The following is a 19504-nucleotide window of genomic DNA, read 5'->3' on the forward strand; positions in this document are numbered from 1 at the left end:
AAAAGTTTGACCATATATCCCAGCTAGTGCTGATGACCTGGATCTCTCAGTGTCTGGTCCACCACATGAGCCACTGGCCTGACGTTCCACCACTCTCTTGGTTCATCTTAGGTGACGTCTTTGTTTGTGTGTGCGCGCATGCGTGCGTTTGTACGCTCAGAGTTAGGTAGCACATGCACTGCTCCTCCAGAGTCCCTGCATGCTGACCGGAGGGTTGACAGTACTTCCCTGTCCTCACAGCGGTAGGATTGTGTCAGGACCGGAGACATGACTCTACTGATGGAGCACCAGTTCAAACAGCTGCCGGCTGACCGGCAGGTGGAAACAAGACCTTTTCTGGAGGCTGTGTCACACCTTCCAACATTCTTTGGTAAGTGTGGTTTCCACTGTGTGACACTTTAGCCACCTCTCACATATGAAGTCATGTGGAAAAATGAACTTGAGCTTGTGATGTTTAAGTTTTTGGAGGCTAATCGCGAGCAGTCTGAAAGCACAGAAGTAAAGTATGATTTGATCACACAAATAACACTGCAGCATCAGCAGGCAGATGACAGATGCCACCAATTTCACAGTCAGAACTTGTATATTTGTTTTATGAATAAACACAAATTGGAATGTAAAGAAAGTTTGTTATATTAAAACAAACTTTTTATTATTATTATTATTTTTGTCCAAATAGTAAACTTTTTGAGGATCATATTTCTCTCAATCAGGCTGTCCACTATCCTTTTCCATGCATAATTTAACCTACTGGCCTGGATTTTAAATTGTGAAAATTGATTAGCCCAGTATTAAGTTCCTAATGCCCATTCATTGGTGCCATGGTGCACCAGGGCATCTTTGTTTGACTTCATTCTGTATTAATATGCCAGCGGTGGTCTATTCAACGTGCTACATGACACCCTTAAGAGGAATCACTTCTTCAACTATTGTTTTTCCTGACCTAGAAATTTCTTGTCCAACTTTCCAACAAGCTATTAAAGTCCTGCTCTTGTTAATTGCACATTCAAACAGGTGTTTGAATGAATTGATATCTTTAGAGCTGTTCCTCTGGGGTCCTGCAACATCATTCACTGGCCCAGTTAAATGACCGTGGTAAAAGTCAGTGTAACCCAGGAAATGGATTAGTCAAAGTAATTGACTAGTATACTGTACTTTTTTTTTCTGATTTAAATATGTAGTTTAAGAATCTGTTAATTTTTCGCCATGCTTCCCCTCAGATTACCTCGGCTCTGCCATTTTTGCACCTATTAAAGCTGACTTAACTGGCAATATCATGGTGAGTGCGAGCAAAAAAACCCTTCAATTTTACACCTCCATAAGTATAATAATACGTTACATTTATGTCACAGAAAATCAAGGCGGTTTATGACAGCAATCCAGGGAGGTTCAAGACTCTGCAGCAGATTTTGGATGCTGAGAAGGAAATGCATGGAGTGCAGTGGCCTAAAGTTGGAGCAACGCTTGCTCTGATGTGGCTTAAAAGGTCTGACAGGTGGAACATTGTGGGTTAGACGCAGGTAGAAACAGTAGTCACCCCTGCACATCTTCTCTCTCACCCAGGGGCCTCAGATTTATCCAGGTGTTCCTACAGAGCCTTGTGAACGGTGAAAAGGACGAGAGCAACCCGAACTTGATTCGGGTCAATATTACCAAAGGTTATGAATTAGCCCTGAAAAGGTACCACGGTTGGTTGGTGCAACAGTTCTTCAAGGTGAGCTCGGAGTCTTGCCATCAGTCTTCAGCTTGAGTCAAGTCAGATAGAATCTTTCAAGTCCTGATTTGTCGTCCTACCAGGCAACCCTGTTCGCTGCTCCGTACAAGTCAGATTTTCTGAGGATGCTCTCCAAGGGCAGGGACGTCAAGGAAGAGGAGTCCACGGACAAGATCAGGAAATTCCTCGTCAACTTCACTGCCACAGTTGACGCCATTTACGAGATGTACAGCAGGATGAATGCTGATCTTGATTACAAAGTGTGAATGTCTTTGTCGCCTAATTCATGGCCATCTGTACGACTTTCCCTTTTTTCATTATTTTTCATTATTATTTAAGAGGAGAGCTGCACTTTAAAAATATGCATTTGTTTAAATTTGTATGTTATTGTTTTTATTGGCTTACATTTTAGTGGACTGAATTATGAGATAAATGTAGTGTGTCATACAGTGTGTGAGAAAAACAAAACTTGTATTTTCCACCAAGGTAAACCAATTGACAATATAAAATATGATGAACTATTTATCTTGTTTATTTATAATGGATTTCTGTTCTGAAATTTCTATAAAACAAAACAGAACAACATAAGACTTTCAAGAAGCTGTTTTACTGCATATATCACTTTATTAGTTTATAAACCCCTCTTCAATAGGCTAAATTATTCATTCCTTTTACCATGCATGTGTGCTTGTGTTAGTTTACCGTATACAATAATATGGAGTTCTACATCAATTTTTTTTTTTACTAAAAATTCTGCTTTCATGTGAAGGCAAAAGTGGTTATTTTTCAGTATTATATGGATATGTAGTGATGCAGAATGTCCAAACACTGAATAATTGAATAATTGGCAAGACAGTTTGTTTATTTTAATCATAATTTTTTAGGTACAGGGTTTACTTGAAAATAACAGTTACTGTGGCATTCACGACTAGTCTTCTTCTGTAATAGATTTGTGTTGTCAAATTGAATTAAGTAATAACATTAAAAAAAAAAAAAAAAATGAAGTAAGTGTTGGACTGTCTCTGCCTTGTCAGCGCCTAGTGGATTTCAGTGGTATTGCGTCTGACTGTAATCCGACTCCACCTTCCTGGAAAGTTTAGAGAGCAACCACCTCGTCCCGCCCAGCTTTTACTCAAAGTGCCAGTTGTTCTGTAGGACCGGCACATGAATGAGAGAAACACTACCAGGGACTGGCCAGGAGGAAAGCACACAGCTGCTGCTGCTGGATAAACTCAGGAAAACTCAGGAGAGTTTTCTAAAAGCTCAGCATAAGATCAACAGATCAGGATCAGAATCAAGGTAAGTGTTATTTCTACTCTGCCTGTTTGTCCTTCTACAATGACACAAACTGACAAAGTATTATATATATATATATATATATATATATATATATATATATATATATATATATATATATATATATATATATATATATATATATTAAGTTTTACACTGTATTGATAAATGCACTAACTGAATCATGACACATATTATCATTGTTAAAACACTGATATTAATTAATTTATATATACATTTGACAATGTCGTATCTGTTTGCACTTTTCCCTGTTGTGTTTAGAATCAAGTGTCTTGATTTTCCGTATTGTTTTTGTGTTGTCTATATCTCTTTCCTCTTGGCTCTGGACCCCTGGATAATGTCACATGTGACAGAACAGGAAGTCCAATTCCTCAGAGGGGCTGTTTTAGATCGACTCCCAGAGCGCTTCCCATACCATAATGTTTGGGTCCTGTAGTTTTTTTTTTAAATTTTTGTATTTTTTGTGTTTTCTCATACATCACTTCAGTAACTTTAAGTCAGAACAGCCTCTGGCGCTTGGCACTCTAACTTTTTATCGGGGGCCTCTTTTCATTCTGCTGTCCTTTTTACTGCCCACTGCCCGCTGAAGTGTAAAGGCACGATAATCCTGCCTGTCAGACGAGGTTGTGAGTCATGCCTCTCGCTCTGTGGGCCTCCAGCTCCTGTGTTTGCGTTGACCCTCCGGCCAGGGCAGTCTGGCTCGGACCGGTCGTCGGTGTCATCGACCAGCTCCTGCACTTTGACGAGGGAAGCTGTGCAGCGCTGCGAGAGCTTCTAGCCTGAGTCTGCAGAAGTGGCTCTGGGCGCCAACTGCAGGAAGTCGTTTGTGTGCGTGCGCTTGAGTGGTCAGGTGGTGTGAGTCCACCTAAAGGAAACTCATCCCGCTGACCAATGGGAGGCGGCGCTCACGGTCGCGTTATTTATGTTGGCGACAGTCTTTTTTTCCAAACACATCGGCCCCAAATAACACAGCTCTGTTGGTGTTAACGGGGTCCTCTGCATATTTCCTCGGCGCTGCTTTGGTCGCCCCCATCACTCTCTCTTTGCCTCCTCCAGGATGACCGCGCGCTCCGGCGTCACCTCCACCCTCCACTGAAGAATTTGGCACGTCTTTGCGATAGAAGGGATGAATGAGGTACAGAAGGGTTAAATGTCAAATGACCATCGCAAAATCTACTTCCAACTACAGGTACATCTCTGGTTACAGCCGGACTTGAACTGGAATATCTGAGGGTGAAATTGTCTAATCTGAGTAGCTGAAAGTTGCTGCTATAGATGAGAACAATTCAAAGTTATACGCTACAGAACTACACGAATAGTTTAACTGAAAGCTAGATTTTTATTGTAGAATTTCTGACCACCAGGAAAGAAAAACACCAGACACCAGACACCCCTATACACACTTTATTGATTACCAAGGAATGTAAACGTAGCTCATGCCTACTTCTTTCGACTGAGGACACTTCACCATTTGGTCTCACCGTTCTGTCCATCCTAGGGCCGCACTGCCCTCCTCAGACGGGGCCACATTGCCTTGACCAAGGCCGACACCGTCGGCTCTGGCCGGGGAAGAGTTGACGTGTCCGTCGACATGAGCAACGGCGGGACGGCCCAGGCGGACGGCGACGCGGAGTTCGCAATGTGCGATGTCTCAGACCTGTTGTTCGACAACAACGAGGACGGCTCACCGTCGCCTCAGGACACCAGCCAGAGCTCAGCGCTGCAGCTGGTTCAGCCCGGACAGCCGGCCGACGGCAGGCAGAATCTGCGCATGAAATTCCAGGGTGCTTTCAAGAAAGGGATCTCCAACCCCATGGACCTGCTGGAATCGACTATATACGAGTCCAACGTGGTGCCGGGGCCAAAGAAAGCCCCCATGGACTCTCTCTTTGACTACGGCACCTACAGGAACACCAGCAACCAGAAGCGACGCAGGAAGAAGCTCCCCAGAGGGTGAGAAGATCTTCACCGCCCGTCTCTGTGCACTTCACTGAACTTCACTCATTCATGTGCGTCCCCAGGTTTTAATAATTGTGTCCCCTCTGGTTTAATGGCTTCGCTTTTACAGCCTCGACGGTAGTCAAACTGCACTGAACTTTTTATTTTTCCAGGGACAAATGGGCTGGTTTGGAAAAAGAAGTCATAAAAAATGTGAAAACCTTTTGCAAGCACCACTGTGTAGACAGAGGTGTGCCACATTAGGAGGTTTAGACACGCATGCACACACGCACACACACACACACACACATACGCACACACACACACACACACACACAGTGGTTCTTGTGCTCTTTCAGTCCATTCACTTGATGTAACAGAGGGTATGTTGTTAGTGCCTGCGCTGCAGCAGTTGAGGTAGTATGTAATAGTCAAGCTCCGCCTGTTTCTGGCTGTTCTACTCACTTCCTCCAATAACACGCGCACACACACAAATAGACGTCTATTTACTGGAACATTAGCATGTGGTGGGTTGCTCAAATTTGTTTCAACATCAAAAGCCAGTATTTGATGCCATCCATCACTTCCCTCTTTCTTTAAGTTGATATTTTTTAAAAATCTCCCATAAGATTCCAAGGTGGCTTTTTGTAAAACATCGCGCTTTGTCGTCTTCGTGTCCCCTTAGTAAAGCTGAGACGTCGTGCGACGATGGTGCGAGCGCAGACCCGCCAAAGGTGGTGAAGATATTCAACCTCTCTCTCCTCTTCGACTGCGTGTCGCGCGCAGACGACGAGGCACTGGAGGGCCTCTTGGAGTACCTGCAAGGTCACGAAAAGAGGCTGACCGATGAAGAGTTTAGAGGTGGGTTGGAAATGTGCCGGCCGATCATCCTCAGGAAAACTTTGAGTGTCCAAGCTAACATCATCGAGAGGGAGGATTTTATTGCGTTGAAGCCCATCGACCAACAATGGAAGCAAAGCAGCTGCTGTATGTTTGTGACGTAGCTTCTTACACAGTAAACGTAGATATGCAGAGTGTTACACACACTGTTCTCGCCCGTGCCTTTGCTTTAGAGTGGAAACCGAGTCTTATCACGCAGTGGCTCTGCCTTGACCTTATGTCTTGGCCTGCTCCCCTCTTTCTGCTGTTTTTTGGCTCAGAGGATATGCGAGGGGAAGGGTGGGAGTGCCGGGAGGCTGGGGAAGGAGGTCTTTGTCCTGCTTGAGCCCGGCCCAAATAAACCTTCCTGTGTGTTTCTGAGAAGTTAGTACAGACTGACAGGGAGCAGAGAGAAATCACAGCAAACTGTGGATTCCCATAGATTCACGCAAAACCCAACAGACTCTTAAATATAACTAAAAATAGCCAAGGGGCTTCTTAACCTCTCATCAGTCACACTTTAATCCTGTGAACGCTGATTACGCAGACGACCGCCAAGATCCTCTTGGTGCATTGGTTCAGATTTAGAGGAAATCAATCGGAAGTCATATTTTAAGCAGACGATAAGGGTTTCCTCGACTTGACATCGTTACTTAATTATTATGAGTTCACCTTTCAGCTTTGAATGTGAGCTGCACACAGAATGTGAAGTGGTACATAAAGTGAATCAAAACACTCTTCAATACAGCGTGTACTGAGATCTGGCTTGTACAAAACTAAATAATTCTAATAAATAAATACATATAAATAAATGAATACAATTATAAAAGTAACGATAAACGATAAAATAAAACATGTCACTCAAAACATTTCACAAGGTAGTTCAGGTTCTTTGCTAAAGCATGTATGTCAGGTATATCTTATATACCTATGGATCTAAAATAGCTGAACAGAAACATCCAGCCACAAAGAGAAAGGGTCAAACTTTAATGTTCCAATATCTCTTCAAAGTTGAATATTAAACCCATTGAGATTACATCTGGTGGCAGAAGCAATAGCTACTTAAAATAAATAAATAAAATCACAGTTTGAAGTTTGTTCCCCACATGAATGCACTTTTTCCCTTTAAGTGAGAATTTTAATTTTAGAAAGTTCTTCTTCCTGTTTCCACCAGAGCTGTCCACGGGTAAGACCTGTCTGCCCAAAGCCTTGCTGAACCTTTACGGTGGGCAGAATGTGACCATCCCGCTACTGGTGGACATAGCAGAGAAAACCGGCAACCTCAGAGAGTTCATTAACACGCCCTTCAGGGATGTCTACTACAGAGGTAATGATAATAGTACAGCAGCCTTGCTGGTAACATGCGGATGGGATGAAAGTTATAACAGCTGCTAATTGTGCAGATGAAGTCATGGCTGAGGCCGACGTTGGTGCGGAGTTGATTTAGCTGTCTGACTGTGGAGGAAGAGGAGGAGGCCCAGTGTTGGGGCTCACACTGTCTGTGTGTACACTGACTGTTTAAAACTCTATAAATGACAAAACCCAGGCCTGGGCCTCAATTCCTTACGTTGTTTTTTATAAACATTACTTTTGGAGGGGGGCGCTGGGTTGTTCTTTTTTTCTTTTCTTTAAAGCATAAATTCAATTAAAAATTTGATAGGCTTATTTTTGTGAATGGCTGAAAAACTGTTGTGGGAAATTAAAAAATCTACACTTGTTCAAAACTGTAATATGAAAAAATGTCTATCAACATAATAAACAAATCACATCTCATTTCAGAATTTACTGTTAGTAACATTTAGCAAATTAAAAAAAAAGAAGAGAAGAAGACGCAACCAAGTATCAGTCAGACAAAGTCATAATTGTTTGAAACTTTCTCTGTTCCTCGTCACTGCCAGGCCAGACAGCGCTACACATTGCCATAGAGCGACGCTCTAAGCAGTACGTGGAGCTGCTGGTGGAGAAGGGGGCTGATGTTCACGCCCAGGCCAGGGGACGCTTCTTCCAGCCCAGAGATGAGGGAGGCTACTTCTACTTTGGTAACAACAGTGTGTGTTGATGCTTTTGTTTGTTTTCTCAAGCCAAGAAATCAAACAGCAGGTTGCTTAAACATAATTTTTGTGAGTTCTGCCCCATCCATCGGTCACAATGTGGCTTCTTCCTCGTGCTTTTGTGAGTCTGGGATCTCAATTTGTTTTCCACAACCGACTGTGACTGTTTCAGTCATTACGTTTGTGTGACGTGTTCTGCTGCAGCAGCTTTTTGTATCAAACACTTATTTCTTCACTTTGTCACAGTGAAGGAATGAGCTAAAATTAGCATCCACCCTCTGTCTTTGTAATGTGGCAGGGCTCTACTGGACACAGACAGGATGCTGTGACCCTAAGCCAAAGTCTACTTCCCCTCCCCACACCCAACTCCACCCCACCACCATGACAAACTGTCACTGGTGGCGCTGCAGAAAGGAAACTATTATGTCATGAGCTGGTCAGGTGTGTTCACTGGACAGCGTTAGTGTTCAAATAAAAAGCAACCCAAAAAACGAAATCTCGAACAACCTCAGTTAACGCCCCAGTCCCCACCCACTATAAACAAATTGGAAACTAAACTCAACACTGCCCTCTGCTGGCTGGTCAAATTGCAACATCACCGATCAAAAAGGCCCCTGATGTAGAAAAGTTAACCAATTACACAAGTAAAACGCCATGTCTACCTTCCATTATTCAGCTAGTTTGGCTTTTCTGCCACCTTTTAATGTAAATGAAAACTATCACTTCCTGTGATCCCTGAATGATGGTCAGAAATGACTTCCTGACGCCTCTTGTTCTCCACCCTAACCCAGTTCCAAAAACAGTTCATTTGATTGCATTCATGCTTTATACTCGGCACTCATCACAGAGGGGATGATTTCTATTTGCGCTTAGCACGGCTGTCATTCCCAAATCCCAGCGTGTCCAGGCACAGTGTGAGTAATTTGCTGCGGAGCTTTGCACTGAGGTGAACAGGAACCTGGCAGGGCTGACGGCTAATGGGATTTAGACTCACGCTTACACTCTGCATGCACCCGTGCAAAATCCATGAAGAGGAGCGTTTCTATGTGAGGTGACAAAGTAATATGTCACCCATGGCAACGGCTCATTTTCAGCAGCTGCTTTTTGGCACTCGGGCACAGAGCGGCACCCCTCCCGCAAACAACTGCTAATTGTGCTGTTTTCATAGCAGGGGATTTAAGTCAAATCTTTGATCAGTGTTAAGCATGCTTTAGATAAAAAAAGGAAGAGAAAAACACAAACAAACAACAATGTACAGTGGTAGGCTACGCATTCTTAATTAAGCCTTCTGCCGATGAGCCTGTTTTTAATCTGAATGCCAGTGTGTACCCTGGTGCTTGAAGTGAGGGGTTCCCTCTCTGCTCGGCCTCCACCCAGGTGAGCTCCCCCTCTCGCTGGCTGCCTGCACCAACCAGCCAGACATTGTGCACTACCTGACTGAGAACCCGCACAAGAAGGCCGACATGAGGCGGCAGGACTCGCGCGGCAACACGGTGCTGCACGCGCTGGTGCACATCGCCGACAACACCAAGGACAACACGCGCTTCCTCACCAAGATGTATGACCTGCTGCTCATCAAGTGCGCCAAACTCTACCCGGACTGCAGCCTGGAAGCGGTGCTCAACAACGACAGCATGTCGCCGCTCATGATGGCCGCCCAGCTGGGCAAGATAGGGGTATGGATGGGAGTGCGGCTTTGGTCCGACCTCCCATTAGTCCGACAAATTTCCCATTCGTCCGACCTCCCCAAACCCTGACCCCAACCCTAACCCAAACGCTTACGCCAATCCTAACCCTTATTCCAGCCTTAACCCTAACCCTAACGCCATGAAAGTCTATGGGGTCAAAGGTCAACTTTGTCCTAGAGACATGGGGCCACTTGCGTTTTCATCAGGAGCACCCAAGACACACCCACGCCAAATTTGGGGCTTCTAGCACATGAGGAACCCCGAAACCCTAACCCTAATTTCAAAACCCTAACCCTAATTTCAAAACTCTAACCCTAATTCCAGCCTTAACCCTAGCCCTAATGCTGTGCAAGACTATGGGGTCAAAGGTCAACTTTGTCCTAGAGACATGGGACCACTTGCAGGTTCATCAGGATCCCTCAAGACACAGCCACTTCAATTTTGGAGCTTCTAGCACATGCGGAACCCCAATTCCCCAATTTAACAACCCTAACCCTAACCCTAATCCTAACCCTTACCCGAAAGGGAGGTCAGACCAATGGGCAATTTGTCGGACTAATGGGAGGTTGGACTAATGGGCAGTTCCCAGATGATGGTGCTGTGCATGTGGAGTCCAGTTCTTCTGTCGAGGTGGTCAGTCCTCTTCTTCTCCCCCCCCTCCAGGTGTTTCAGCACATCATCCGGCGTGAGATCAAAGACGAGGAAGTTCGTCACCTGTCCCGCAAGTTCAAGGACTGGGCCTACGGGCCGGTGTACTCCTCCTTGTATGATCTGTCCTCGCTGGACACATGTGGAGAGGAGCCGTCCGTGCTGGAAATCCTCGTCTACAACAGCCGCAATGAGGTGAGTGCAGAGCAGTCACCCAGGGGTGGTCACAGTGTTCATGCAGGTTCCGAAATGTACTTAAGTAAAAAGTATAAATATTTTTTTTTTTGCCAGTAATGACATTGATTGATCATTTTTCAAAAATGATAACGGTTGTGAGTGCACAGGACAGAGTCTCAAACTCACCACCTCCCTTTTGCCAGAACCGCCATGAGATGTTGGCAGTGGCGCCCGTCAACGAGCTGCTGAGGGCCAAGTGGCAGAAGTTTGCCGCCGTCACCTTTTACATCAGCGTGGTGTCCTACCTCATTACCATGATCGTCTTCACCCTGGTGTCTTACTACCGGCCGACACAGGGAACGGTGGGTGAGGCAGCAGAGTTCTGGAAGGGTCAGATGGAAGATGGTCAACGATCCATCGCGGCAATACACTTAAAAAGTGCAAACGTGCAAATCGCGTTAGGGTGGCGTGCTCTCATTTCTCAGCCGCTCAGTGTAACGTGCTGAGTGCGAGCGGAGAACATTTCTGGTGCTGCCCGCCTGTCCCACTTAAAGCATCAATATATTCCATGAGGAGCTGCAGCTGCACAATAATCTTCAGAAGTTTTACATCATCTGTACTGTGCACAGATTTGATTGTCATGCTAGCATGTTGGCTCATCATCATCATCGTCATCATCATCATCATCTGGTTGTACACCTACAAACCTACTATGAGGAGTGGATGCAGAGAAACACAGCTGTATTCAGACTAGATAAAAACCCCTCTTAGAAGCACTGTGTCACTATTTTTTTCATTCTTTGTTCATTTTCAGCCCCCGTATCCGTACACAACTTCCTCTGACTACCTGCGAATGGCTGGAGAGGTCATTACCTTGGCATCAGGAATTTTCTTTTTCCTCACCAACGTGAGTGGATGCGCCGTGACTCCCTGAAGCCCCAACCCCCCCCCCGCTCCCTGTTTAGTAACAAGAAGCTTTTCTTTTCATTATGGTAATGTTTCTCTTGCTCTTTGCAGATTAAGGACCTCTTCTTAAAAAAGTGCCCCGGGGTGAAGTCCTTATTTATTGACGGATCCTTTCAGCTGCTGTAGTAAGTCTCAATCGACTGGCCTCCCCCCCCTATCTCCCACATCCGCTGCGGCTCACGCTGATTTTCACCCCGAGGCAGTTTGTGCATCCTCTTAATTGAGCCATCTAATTAATGCCTCAACCTCCACCCTGGCATGTTGTTGTAGTTTACAACCTTAATTAAGGTTGGAATTAAGGTTGGAATTAAAGAAAAAAAATTAAGTAGAAAATGTCAAGAAGCTCTTTGAACCGTGCAAGTTTAAATCCGCAGGAACACGACGTCTACAGTCTGTTCCCTGCAATCGCCGCTATCGCTGTCCCGCTGAATTATCCTTTGACCGACTGCCGCTCTCTCCCCGTCCTCCCCAGCTTCATTTACTCTGTGCTAATCGTCGTAACCGCCGCTCTCTACCTGTCTGGCATCGAAGCCTACGTGTCTGTGATGGTGTTTGCACTCGTCCTGGGCTGGATGAACACTCTGTACTTCACCAGAGGACTCAAGCTCACCGGTACCTACAGCATCATGATACAGAAGGCAAGGCTGTGAAGAGATGACGACTCAATCTCAAAGGGCTGGCGGTTCGACTTCCTGTTTGAGCTCACGATCGATCTTTGGCTTCACAGATTCTTTTCAAAGACCTTTTTAGATTCCTGCTGGTGTACGTCCTCTTCATGATTGGATATGCATCAGGTAAGGCACCCTCCTTCACTTTGGCAATTATCACCCCATAGACTCGCAGGAACGTAAGCCAACCCCATGTTTCCACCTCCTGCAGCCTTGGTATCGCTGCTGACGGTGTGTCCAGCACCGGGTTCTGAGTGTGAAGGGGACTGTCCCACCTACCCAAACTGCAGAGACCCCGACACCTTTAGCACCTTCCTGCTGGACCTCTTTAAGCTGACCATTGGCATGGGAGAGCTGGACATGATCCACAGCGCCCAGTACCCCGCAGTGTTCCTCATCCTGCTGGTGACCTACATCATCCTCACCTTTGTGCTGCTGCTCAACATGTTGATCGCTCTGATGGGTGAGACAGTGGGGCAGGTCTCCAAGGAGAGCAAGAAGATCTGGAAGCTTCAGGTGAGCCAGAACATAGTGCTTGTGGTGGCAGATTAAAATGGAATGTACAATACTTTCTATATTGATATATCGTTATAGAATATATTTAATAGCAATGATTCAACAATAATTCAACAATCTCTCTAAAAGCCGTGCAGATGCCTCTCCCAGGTTTTTACTATCACCCTGTTAGCCCATTCTTTTCTCCTCCCACTTGCTGCAATGTTTTCCACAAAAAGTGTAAAAGCGCTAAAACACAGCAGTCATTCCCTCCCAAAGGGCACAAAGGCTGTTTGCTCTGCCCTCTGTTTGTCCTTCCAACGCGTGCACGACAACATAAAGTAGCACTTTTAGCAAAGAGCTTCAGCTGAGCTCCCCCTCTTTTTTTTGCAGGCGACTGAAAAACAGTGGGATAAATCCGCTTTTTTTCTGCCCCTGTGGATTTAAAGAGTGTCCGGATAATTCAATAAAGAAATACGTCCATGTCATATAAGGGGGCTCTAATTGTAGTGTTTTCATAACAGTGGGCAACGACCATCTTGGACATTGAGCGCTCGTTTCCAGTCTGTCTCCGGAAGTCTTTTCGAGTCGGGGAGATGGTGACTGTGGGGAAAAACTTGGATGGCACACCGGACCGGCGCTGGTGTTTCAGGTATTCTGAATGAGACACCCACGTGCGCGCACACACACACGCACACCTAACAGATAGCTTACTGGCTCGCTTCTTGTCTCAGGGTAGATGAGGTGAACTGGTGCCACTGGAATCAGAACCTGGCCATAATTAACGAGGATCCCGGCAAGAACGAGACCTGCCAAACCAACGGGCGGCATCAGAGTGTCCGAACCTTGAGGAGAGGTGTGACTCCCGCCGTGCTCTGGCAAATTCGTTCAAAGACAGATGAACATGTGACGGCTCCGGCTCGTTGCCGCAGATGAATTGAAGCGTGTCCTTTTAATTCCCTTCCAGACCGCTGGTCCACGGTGGTCCCAAGGGCGGTGGAGTTGAGCAGGGGCCCGCGGCCTTCGGTGATCGAGATGGAGCCGCTGACGCTGAGACACTGACGCCCTGCGCTCGTCCTGGTGCGAGGAGACGGCAGAGAGCCATCGACATCGCTGAGATCACTCTACTGGGGACCATTGGGCCAATGAGTGCACTGATTTGCACAGATCTCACATGCCTTTCGATCACGGGGCTGTTCAGGGTAAATCGTGATGTCAAGACGACCGCTGTAAGCAGGCGCAGAGGGCTGCCAACACTGGATGCACGATATTTAAAGTGAGAATTCACTGACGCTAAAGAGCGAATGATACCGTAAACTGTAGTTTTATGTCTTCATTCTTTTACTCATATTCAAAGGAAAGAAGAATTTGAAAACGTTACGTGCTTTTGCTCTACTCACAGTTGCTGATCACTCAGGGATTGAAAGGGGAAATATTTCAGCACTTCCTGTCATACCATTGCTACAGGGACTAAAAGTGTGCCATGTTTTTGATGGTAAGAGCACAGTTATTGTATTATTGCATTATCAGACCAAACTAAATCTTTAAGAAGTGCTATCTGCAGATTTAACAGAATTTGTTGAAAAGAAGTGTAGCAAAATATTGTAAAAGTAGACGCTGCAAAGTGCCATAGAAAATCCAGTGTATATTCTTATTTGAATGTATATTTTTTCAGGTTGGATAAAACCAGAGTATATGAGCTGTTTGCATCTACTTTACAGTGTGTGTCTTTCCACCACTTTCTATATTGTGTCAATCAAATAGTTCATAAAACTCTGAAAGTGTCAGACTCGAGCTGCGAGCTCGGGCTGCAGAGCTTTCATTTAAATTGAAACAATGCACCATTACAATTTCGGATCCGTGCATTATTGTATGAGCACAAAGACATGGCTCGGAACAAGATGGGCATGATGAGCAGGTTATAGTTGTCAAGCACGTATGCAAATGCGAGACAATAGCCTTCCGTGCTACGGTTTGTCTTTGAATTTCCACAGTTATTGTTTCTTCGCAGCTGGGGTATTTGCATAATCAACTCTCAGGCCTTGCCATTCTCCGCTTCCCTTTTCCCCCTCATTACAATTGGCTCTCTGCCCTATATACCATCTTGTTTATGCACAACTGCTTTATATATGCATGTATTTGTGTTGCATTGTGCTGGAAGACTGGGTCTGATTAGGAGCGGATAGCGCTAACAATTCATTTTTCAATTCACTGCAGTTGAAGGTCACAGGTCGATGTTCATTGTTTTTTACTTTTTCTTTTTCTAAAGAGACGTGTTGATGTTTTTCAAAATGCTTGTCCAGAACAATAAACGCTGATTTTATTTTATAAGCTGCAGTTGTCTTCGCAGCTGCTCCATCTTTCATTTAAAAAGTTACCAAAGCATATTAAATTGCACTTTTCTTTGTTACATTTTATTCAATTATATTTTAAAATTACCCAGAAATGTTTTAGACAATAAAAAACACTGACATTCTGTTTGTGAGTAGTGCTAAAGAAAATAAGATTTCTTTTTTTTTTTAATGAAGTACTGAAAATCATTTCTGTTATCACTTGTTCTACTATTTTCTTCCCCTAGCAAACTGACCAATATTTTATTTTGAGGTAATAACATCCACAAATAGCCATCAATTCAGTTAATAGTGGAATAGAACTGACCAGACTGAAGGCAACTAAATAAGGTGGGACAAAAGCAATGCTCAAAATCTGACTCTGATTCGGTTTGAGTTGAGTTGTTTTTGCAAAATGACTTTATTTAACTTCAACTAAAATTCTTAGGTATGTATTTTACTGTATAAAAATATAGCATAGTTCAGATTTATGTGGGGATATATAAAAATGAAACATAATTTGGTCAGTGCACATCGGGGCTCAATCTTGGATTATGTTGCAAAAAACGCAACATTAAAATCTAGTAACGTTTTTATCGGAGTCAGTTCCGTTTTTGACCTGGTGAGGGCGACAGAGATCCTAGATTCCTCCGCAGTGTTGCACGTAGAGCCCAGGCTTCTCAGTTGGGTGACTGTCTACCTAAACCGTTTCCGCGTGTCACAGATACGTACATTTTCAAATCACAGTTGGCGTCAGAGCGCTAACTCCTCCTGATGCGTGAGTGTGTGGAATGCGGTGCTATTCTGGAGTTTTTTACGGCGGAACAGGGAGCATGTTGACCTTGCTACAACACACGGCCAATAATTAAGGGCTTTTGCTTTCCTAATGAAGCCTCAAGCTGGCAACAATTCATGAACTGCTTCATTTCCTCTCACCTTTCCACCCCACTCTCCATCTCCCTCCTTAATATGTCACCCTGCAGCACCGACTCCAGGGGGCCTTGGCCCTCACCTCCATCCTCCTCCGCCTCCCGACGCCCCTCTCAGAGGCCAGCCGCGCTGAAGGACACAGGGAATCTCTCAGCACCTCAGAGAAGAGGCTAATCCTCTTTGCCCCAACTTTAACTGGGCCACTAATCCTCCAGGTTTATCTAAGCAGTGAGCACCTAGCGCCGCTGACAACTTGGCCTGCCCTCCTCTCCGCAGCCTTGTTAAGTAGGGCAGGGCTCGGTCCTGCAAGTGTCACTGTCAGCAACTCTGGAACCGCACACTCGCACAGGAAGTGTTAGTAAAATGGCTCGCTCGCTCGCTCGCAGCGTGCGCGCCGCCACAAATGTGTCTTGACAAACTGAGTGACAGCCAGGCAGGATGGCGGCGGCGGCGGCGGCGGCGGCGATGGGTTTTCCGCTAGCGAGGGGAAAGTGGGCGGCTCAATCTTGAGCAAAGGTAACTAGCTTACATAGCGGCAGCTCTAATAGTTCAGCCATTGTCCGGGTAAGCACTAAAGGTGTTTATGCTGATGTGTCCTCATGTAGTTATGGTGCTGCTGGATCAGGGCCAGCTCATTCTTTATGCACTGAATGAGACTCTGGGCTGCCTGATGGTTCCAAGTGAACTATTCAAAGTCTGCCTGAGGTGCAGCACCTTACTACACAGAGAAAAGCATGTGGGCCATGCCTTTCAAGAACTAAAACTCCCAACACACTATGTAGTGAAGGATTTTCACATAAAACCCAGCAAAGACTTGAATGATGAGCACCGGGCCAAAGTTCTGTCACCTTTAAAATCAAAGCTCTTTTTTTGTTGCTTTGAAATAATTCCTGTAAAAATTCTTCCTCTAATCTCCTGTGAAATATTCCACCAAGGTGTGGTATTTCTAAATGGAATGAGCAATCACAGGGGGCCCTGTGAGATGAGGAGCCGGGGACATATTGGTTAGGCGACGTGTGAGATGACCTTTCAGTTCATCTGAGATGAAACAAGGCTGCTGAACCTGAAATGATTCAGAGTGTCTAAGCTGACAGGCGAGGGCAGGGCCGCGGCGGAGCGTCGGCCCCCGCCGCCCGGCCGGCCTCTATAGGAGTCTCTCGTGATTTATTGTGAAATTGCCACGGACTCAATGTGGCGTGCAGGTGAATGAGTTTTGCTAATAAGAGAAGCATTTCTGCTCCACGGAGCTCTTTTTCTGTCTGAGCGAGTGCGTATGAAATCAGTGTGCACTCTCGCAGTGCCGCACGCTCTGGCGGAGGCGACCGGCTCATCAGTCTGTGCCTTATCTGATGCCTTAGGTGGGTGGAGAGGTTGTAAGTGAGGAGACAATAGAGAGGAACAGGCTTCAGAGCTGAATTCTGCTGGGGCTCCTGTGGCGGCGGCCTATCTTCAGGAAGTGGACTTCTTGTAACAGTGCGTGTTGTTGTAAATAGCCTAAAAATAACGAGTTATGTGTGTTTATTTTGCAAATTTGATATGTCAGGTTTAAATTTGAGAATTTAAAAAAAAAATCTTTATAAAAGAAAGCGCGTTAATTTGCCATTTCCTGTGCTTGGTTAGTTCAAGTGTCTTAAAAAAGACACGTCCCACAGTCCCTCAGCATAGGTGGCCATTGATTCCATTTTCTCTGTCTCCTGATTGGTCGCTTACCTTAAGGCAAGGCACAACCTTTTCCGACCTGTGGACCGTATGTTACACAAACTACTGCCGGGGTGAAAAAGGTCAAGCAAATAACAGGACTGTAAGAAGCCGGCATATGGCGGTGATGTGCAAAGTGAGTCCTAAGACTAATATGCTTAACTTCATTACACTGGGGGCTTTGTCCATGTCTTAAAAATTGTTTAAGAAGATGTTTACTGGAGGGCAGAGAGGACAGAGGGCGACCGCGGCCACGAGAAGACACAGCGACATAGAAGTTGTTATGCTTTATTTATGTCAAACAATAATACATAAGAGAGGAGAGGTCAAATGAAAACCAACCATCTACAATAAAAGAAAAGAAAATTCAGTCCTGAGATTGACAAAAAAAAAAAAAAAGCGGGGGAACAGACAAAAATATCTAGTGTGGTCGTCGGGATGGAGGGGTTGGGGTCGGGGGGGGGGCAGTGGCAGTTTCAGCAAATTGAAGATGATGGTTGTGGGAGATTAGGGGGGAGATTGCAGAACTGCAGAGAGGGTAGAAGGTAAGCAATCACCGGGATGCTTGGCTGTAGGCACATTCAAAAGTTGAAAACCCCACGACTAAAGGATTTTACAGCTTTTTTTTTTTTTTTTTTTCAATATTCAGACTTCTTATTTCGAAATCTAAGACTCATATATTATCATTTTCCCGAAAAAAAAAAACAAGGTATTCTTTACAGTTTTTTTTTTTTCATCCTGAGGAGACAAAATCATTTTCCAAACATAAATACAAGACTGCAGGGAAAACAATAAGAGAGATGCTTTATAGATTTCCCATTTCCATATATATGATTTTCTCAAGGTTGCGGCACCCTCAGACTTTGGCAGCGTTGGCGCAATTGAGATCATTCGGCGAGGGTGGAGGGGAGGGAGCAACGGGGGGGCGAGAAAACACAGCCCTGTTTGTCCACAGGAACATTCTGAGAGCCACACACAGACAGTAAAAAGAAACAAGATAGAAAAACGAATAAGCAAAATCCCCAGACTTTTCTATTGAGATTGGATGCAGGGATAGATCCATCACGTCGACTACATGAATATTTGGAGGCCAAAAAAAGATTTTTCAGCTGAACATACATGAAGCTGGAGGGGGTGAGGGAAGAAAAAAAAAAAAAGAAAAAAGAAAAAGCTTCACAACCTGCTGCTGTGCCATGTCGACATCCAAAGCTGTGCCTTTGGGATTAAAAACATGCTGATTTACCGTGTGATCTGTGCCGATTTTTAGCCCGTTAAATGCCAAAAAAATCCCAAAAGAACAGCGTGACACGCGCTCACGTGCGACCCGGCTTGCGTTTGTTCCCCCTCCCTCGGTGTCACCCGACTCCGCGGCAGAATACGACAAATGGCCGATGACATATCGCGCAAAAAGCCTCGGCCTCGAGTAAAGACTGCCAGGTTAAATATACAAGCCTCGTCGGGGAGCGTCTGTACTATCGATTAAAGTATCTGCTTGCTAGGTGGGAGCTGAGCGGAGACGACTGGGCCTCGGGACTTTATCTCCTGCAGACGCTAAGGAGGCGATGCTCGGAAGGAACCCGGAGACGAGGGTCCCCAGGGGCCCCAAGGGCAGCCGGGGGGGGGGGGGGGGGGGGGACGGGGCTGAGGTTGACCAAAGAGTTGCGGCAGAGACAGAGACAGCGAACTGCCCCGCAACCGACCCCCCTCTGTCATCTGTATGTCAGGGAAGCGAGGCCAAGGCTCGACGGAGCGAGCAGCTGCCTTTATTTTCCCCCTCTCTTGCCGTGCGAGCGGGCCTGTCCTCTCCTTTACCCTCTCAGCCGTATTTAAGGTGCATAATATGCAAGTGGACCTTTGCACTGGGTAAGGGTCTTTGCAGACTTATTGGGACTTAGCGGGGGATTTTTACAGCCCGCATAAGTCAGTTCCCCTGCACTTTGCCCCCAGGATATCCTTGTCAGCGCCTCGCTGCCCTTGAAGAACGTGACAGCAGTCGATAGTCGGC

The 19504-nt window shown here is 45.6% G+C and overlaps 2 protein-coding genes across 6 annotated transcripts; both read left to right on the top strand.

The window, feature by feature from the left end:
- Positions 1–24: 24 nt before the first annotated feature.
- On the top strand, positions 25–2495 carry gltpa (glycolipid transfer protein a). The gene is made up of 5 exons (XM_076019405.1): positions 25–370; positions 1221–1279; positions 1353–1486; positions 1564–1714; positions 1798–2495. The coding sequence occupies exons 1-5, from the start codon at positions 268–270 to the stop codon at positions 1978–1980; spliced, it is 630 nt and encodes a 209-aa protein (XP_075875520.1). The 5' UTR covers positions 25–267; the 3' UTR covers positions 1981–2495.
- A 351-nt stretch (positions 2496–2846) lies between these two features.
- trpv4 (transient receptor potential cation channel, subfamily V, member 4) lies at positions 2847–14872 on the top strand. 5 transcript variants are annotated; one of them, XR_012926120.1, is made up of 18 exons: positions 2847–3013; positions 4088–4220; positions 4530–4984; positions 5655–5830; positions 7023–7175; positions 7747–7887; positions 9277–9575; positions 10251–10430; positions 10616–10774; positions 11227–11319; positions 11430–11503; positions 11851–12016; positions 12106–12172; positions 12258–12562; positions 13066–13193; positions 13276–13397; positions 13509–13817; positions 13899–14872. XR_012926120.1 is itself a non-coding variant. In XM_076019533.1 (17 exons), the coding sequence occupies exons 2-17, from the start codon at positions 4182–4184 to the stop codon at positions 13601–13603; spliced, it is 2652 nt and encodes an 883-aa protein (XP_075875648.1). In that variant the 5' UTR covers positions 2847–3013; positions 3691–4181; the 3' UTR covers positions 13604–14872. The 5 variants fall into 5 exon arrangements, 4 of the variants coding, with proteins under 4 accessions (XP_075875648.1, XP_075875650.1, XP_075875647.1 ...); XM_076019533.1 differs by having other exon boundaries at positions 3691–4220; positions 13509–14872; XM_076019535.1 differs by having other exon boundaries at positions 3691–4166; positions 13509–14872.
- Positions 14873–19504: the final 4632 nt, after the last annotated feature.

Source organism: Nelusetta ayraudi, unplaced genomic scaffold (genome assembly GCF_046127955.1).
Source record: "Nelusetta ayraudi isolate G7.1 ecotype Tasmania unplaced genomic scaffold, CSIRO-AGI_Nayr_v1 ptg000010l, whole genome shotgun sequence".
Lineage (NCBI taxonomy): Eukaryota > Metazoa > Chordata > Actinopteri > Tetraodontiformes > Monacanthidae > Nelusetta > Nelusetta ayraudi.

What these genes read in the sequence shown, in the direction of transcription:
- trpv4 (XM_076019533.1), top strand. Translation starts at nt 4,182, where the DNA reads ATGTCAAATGACCATCGCAAAATCTACTTCCAACTACAG. An exon ending in GGGAGGCTACTTCTACTTTG is followed by an intron (nt 7,888 to 9,276) that starts GTAACAACAGTG and finishes GCCTCCACCCAG; the next exon opens with GTGAGCTCCCCCTCTCGCTG. An exon ending in ACCGGCCGACACAGGGAACG is followed by an intron (nt 10,775 to 11,226) that starts GTGGGTGAGGCA and finishes GTTCATTTTCAG; the next exon opens with CCCCCGTATCCGTACACAAC.
- gltpa (XM_076019405.1), top strand. Translation starts at nt 268, where the DNA reads ATGACTCTACTGATGGAGCACCAGTTCAAACAGCTGCCGGCTGACCGG. An exon ending in GCTCTGATGTGGCTTAAAAG is followed by an intron (nt 1,487 to 1,563) that starts GTCTGACAGGTG and finishes TCTCTCACCCAG; the next exon opens with GGGCCTCAGATTTATCCAGG. An exon ending in TGGTGCAACAGTTCTTCAAG is followed by an intron (nt 1,715 to 1,797) that starts GTGAGCTCGGAG and finishes TCGTCCTACCAG; the next exon opens with GCAACCCTGTTCGCTGCTCC.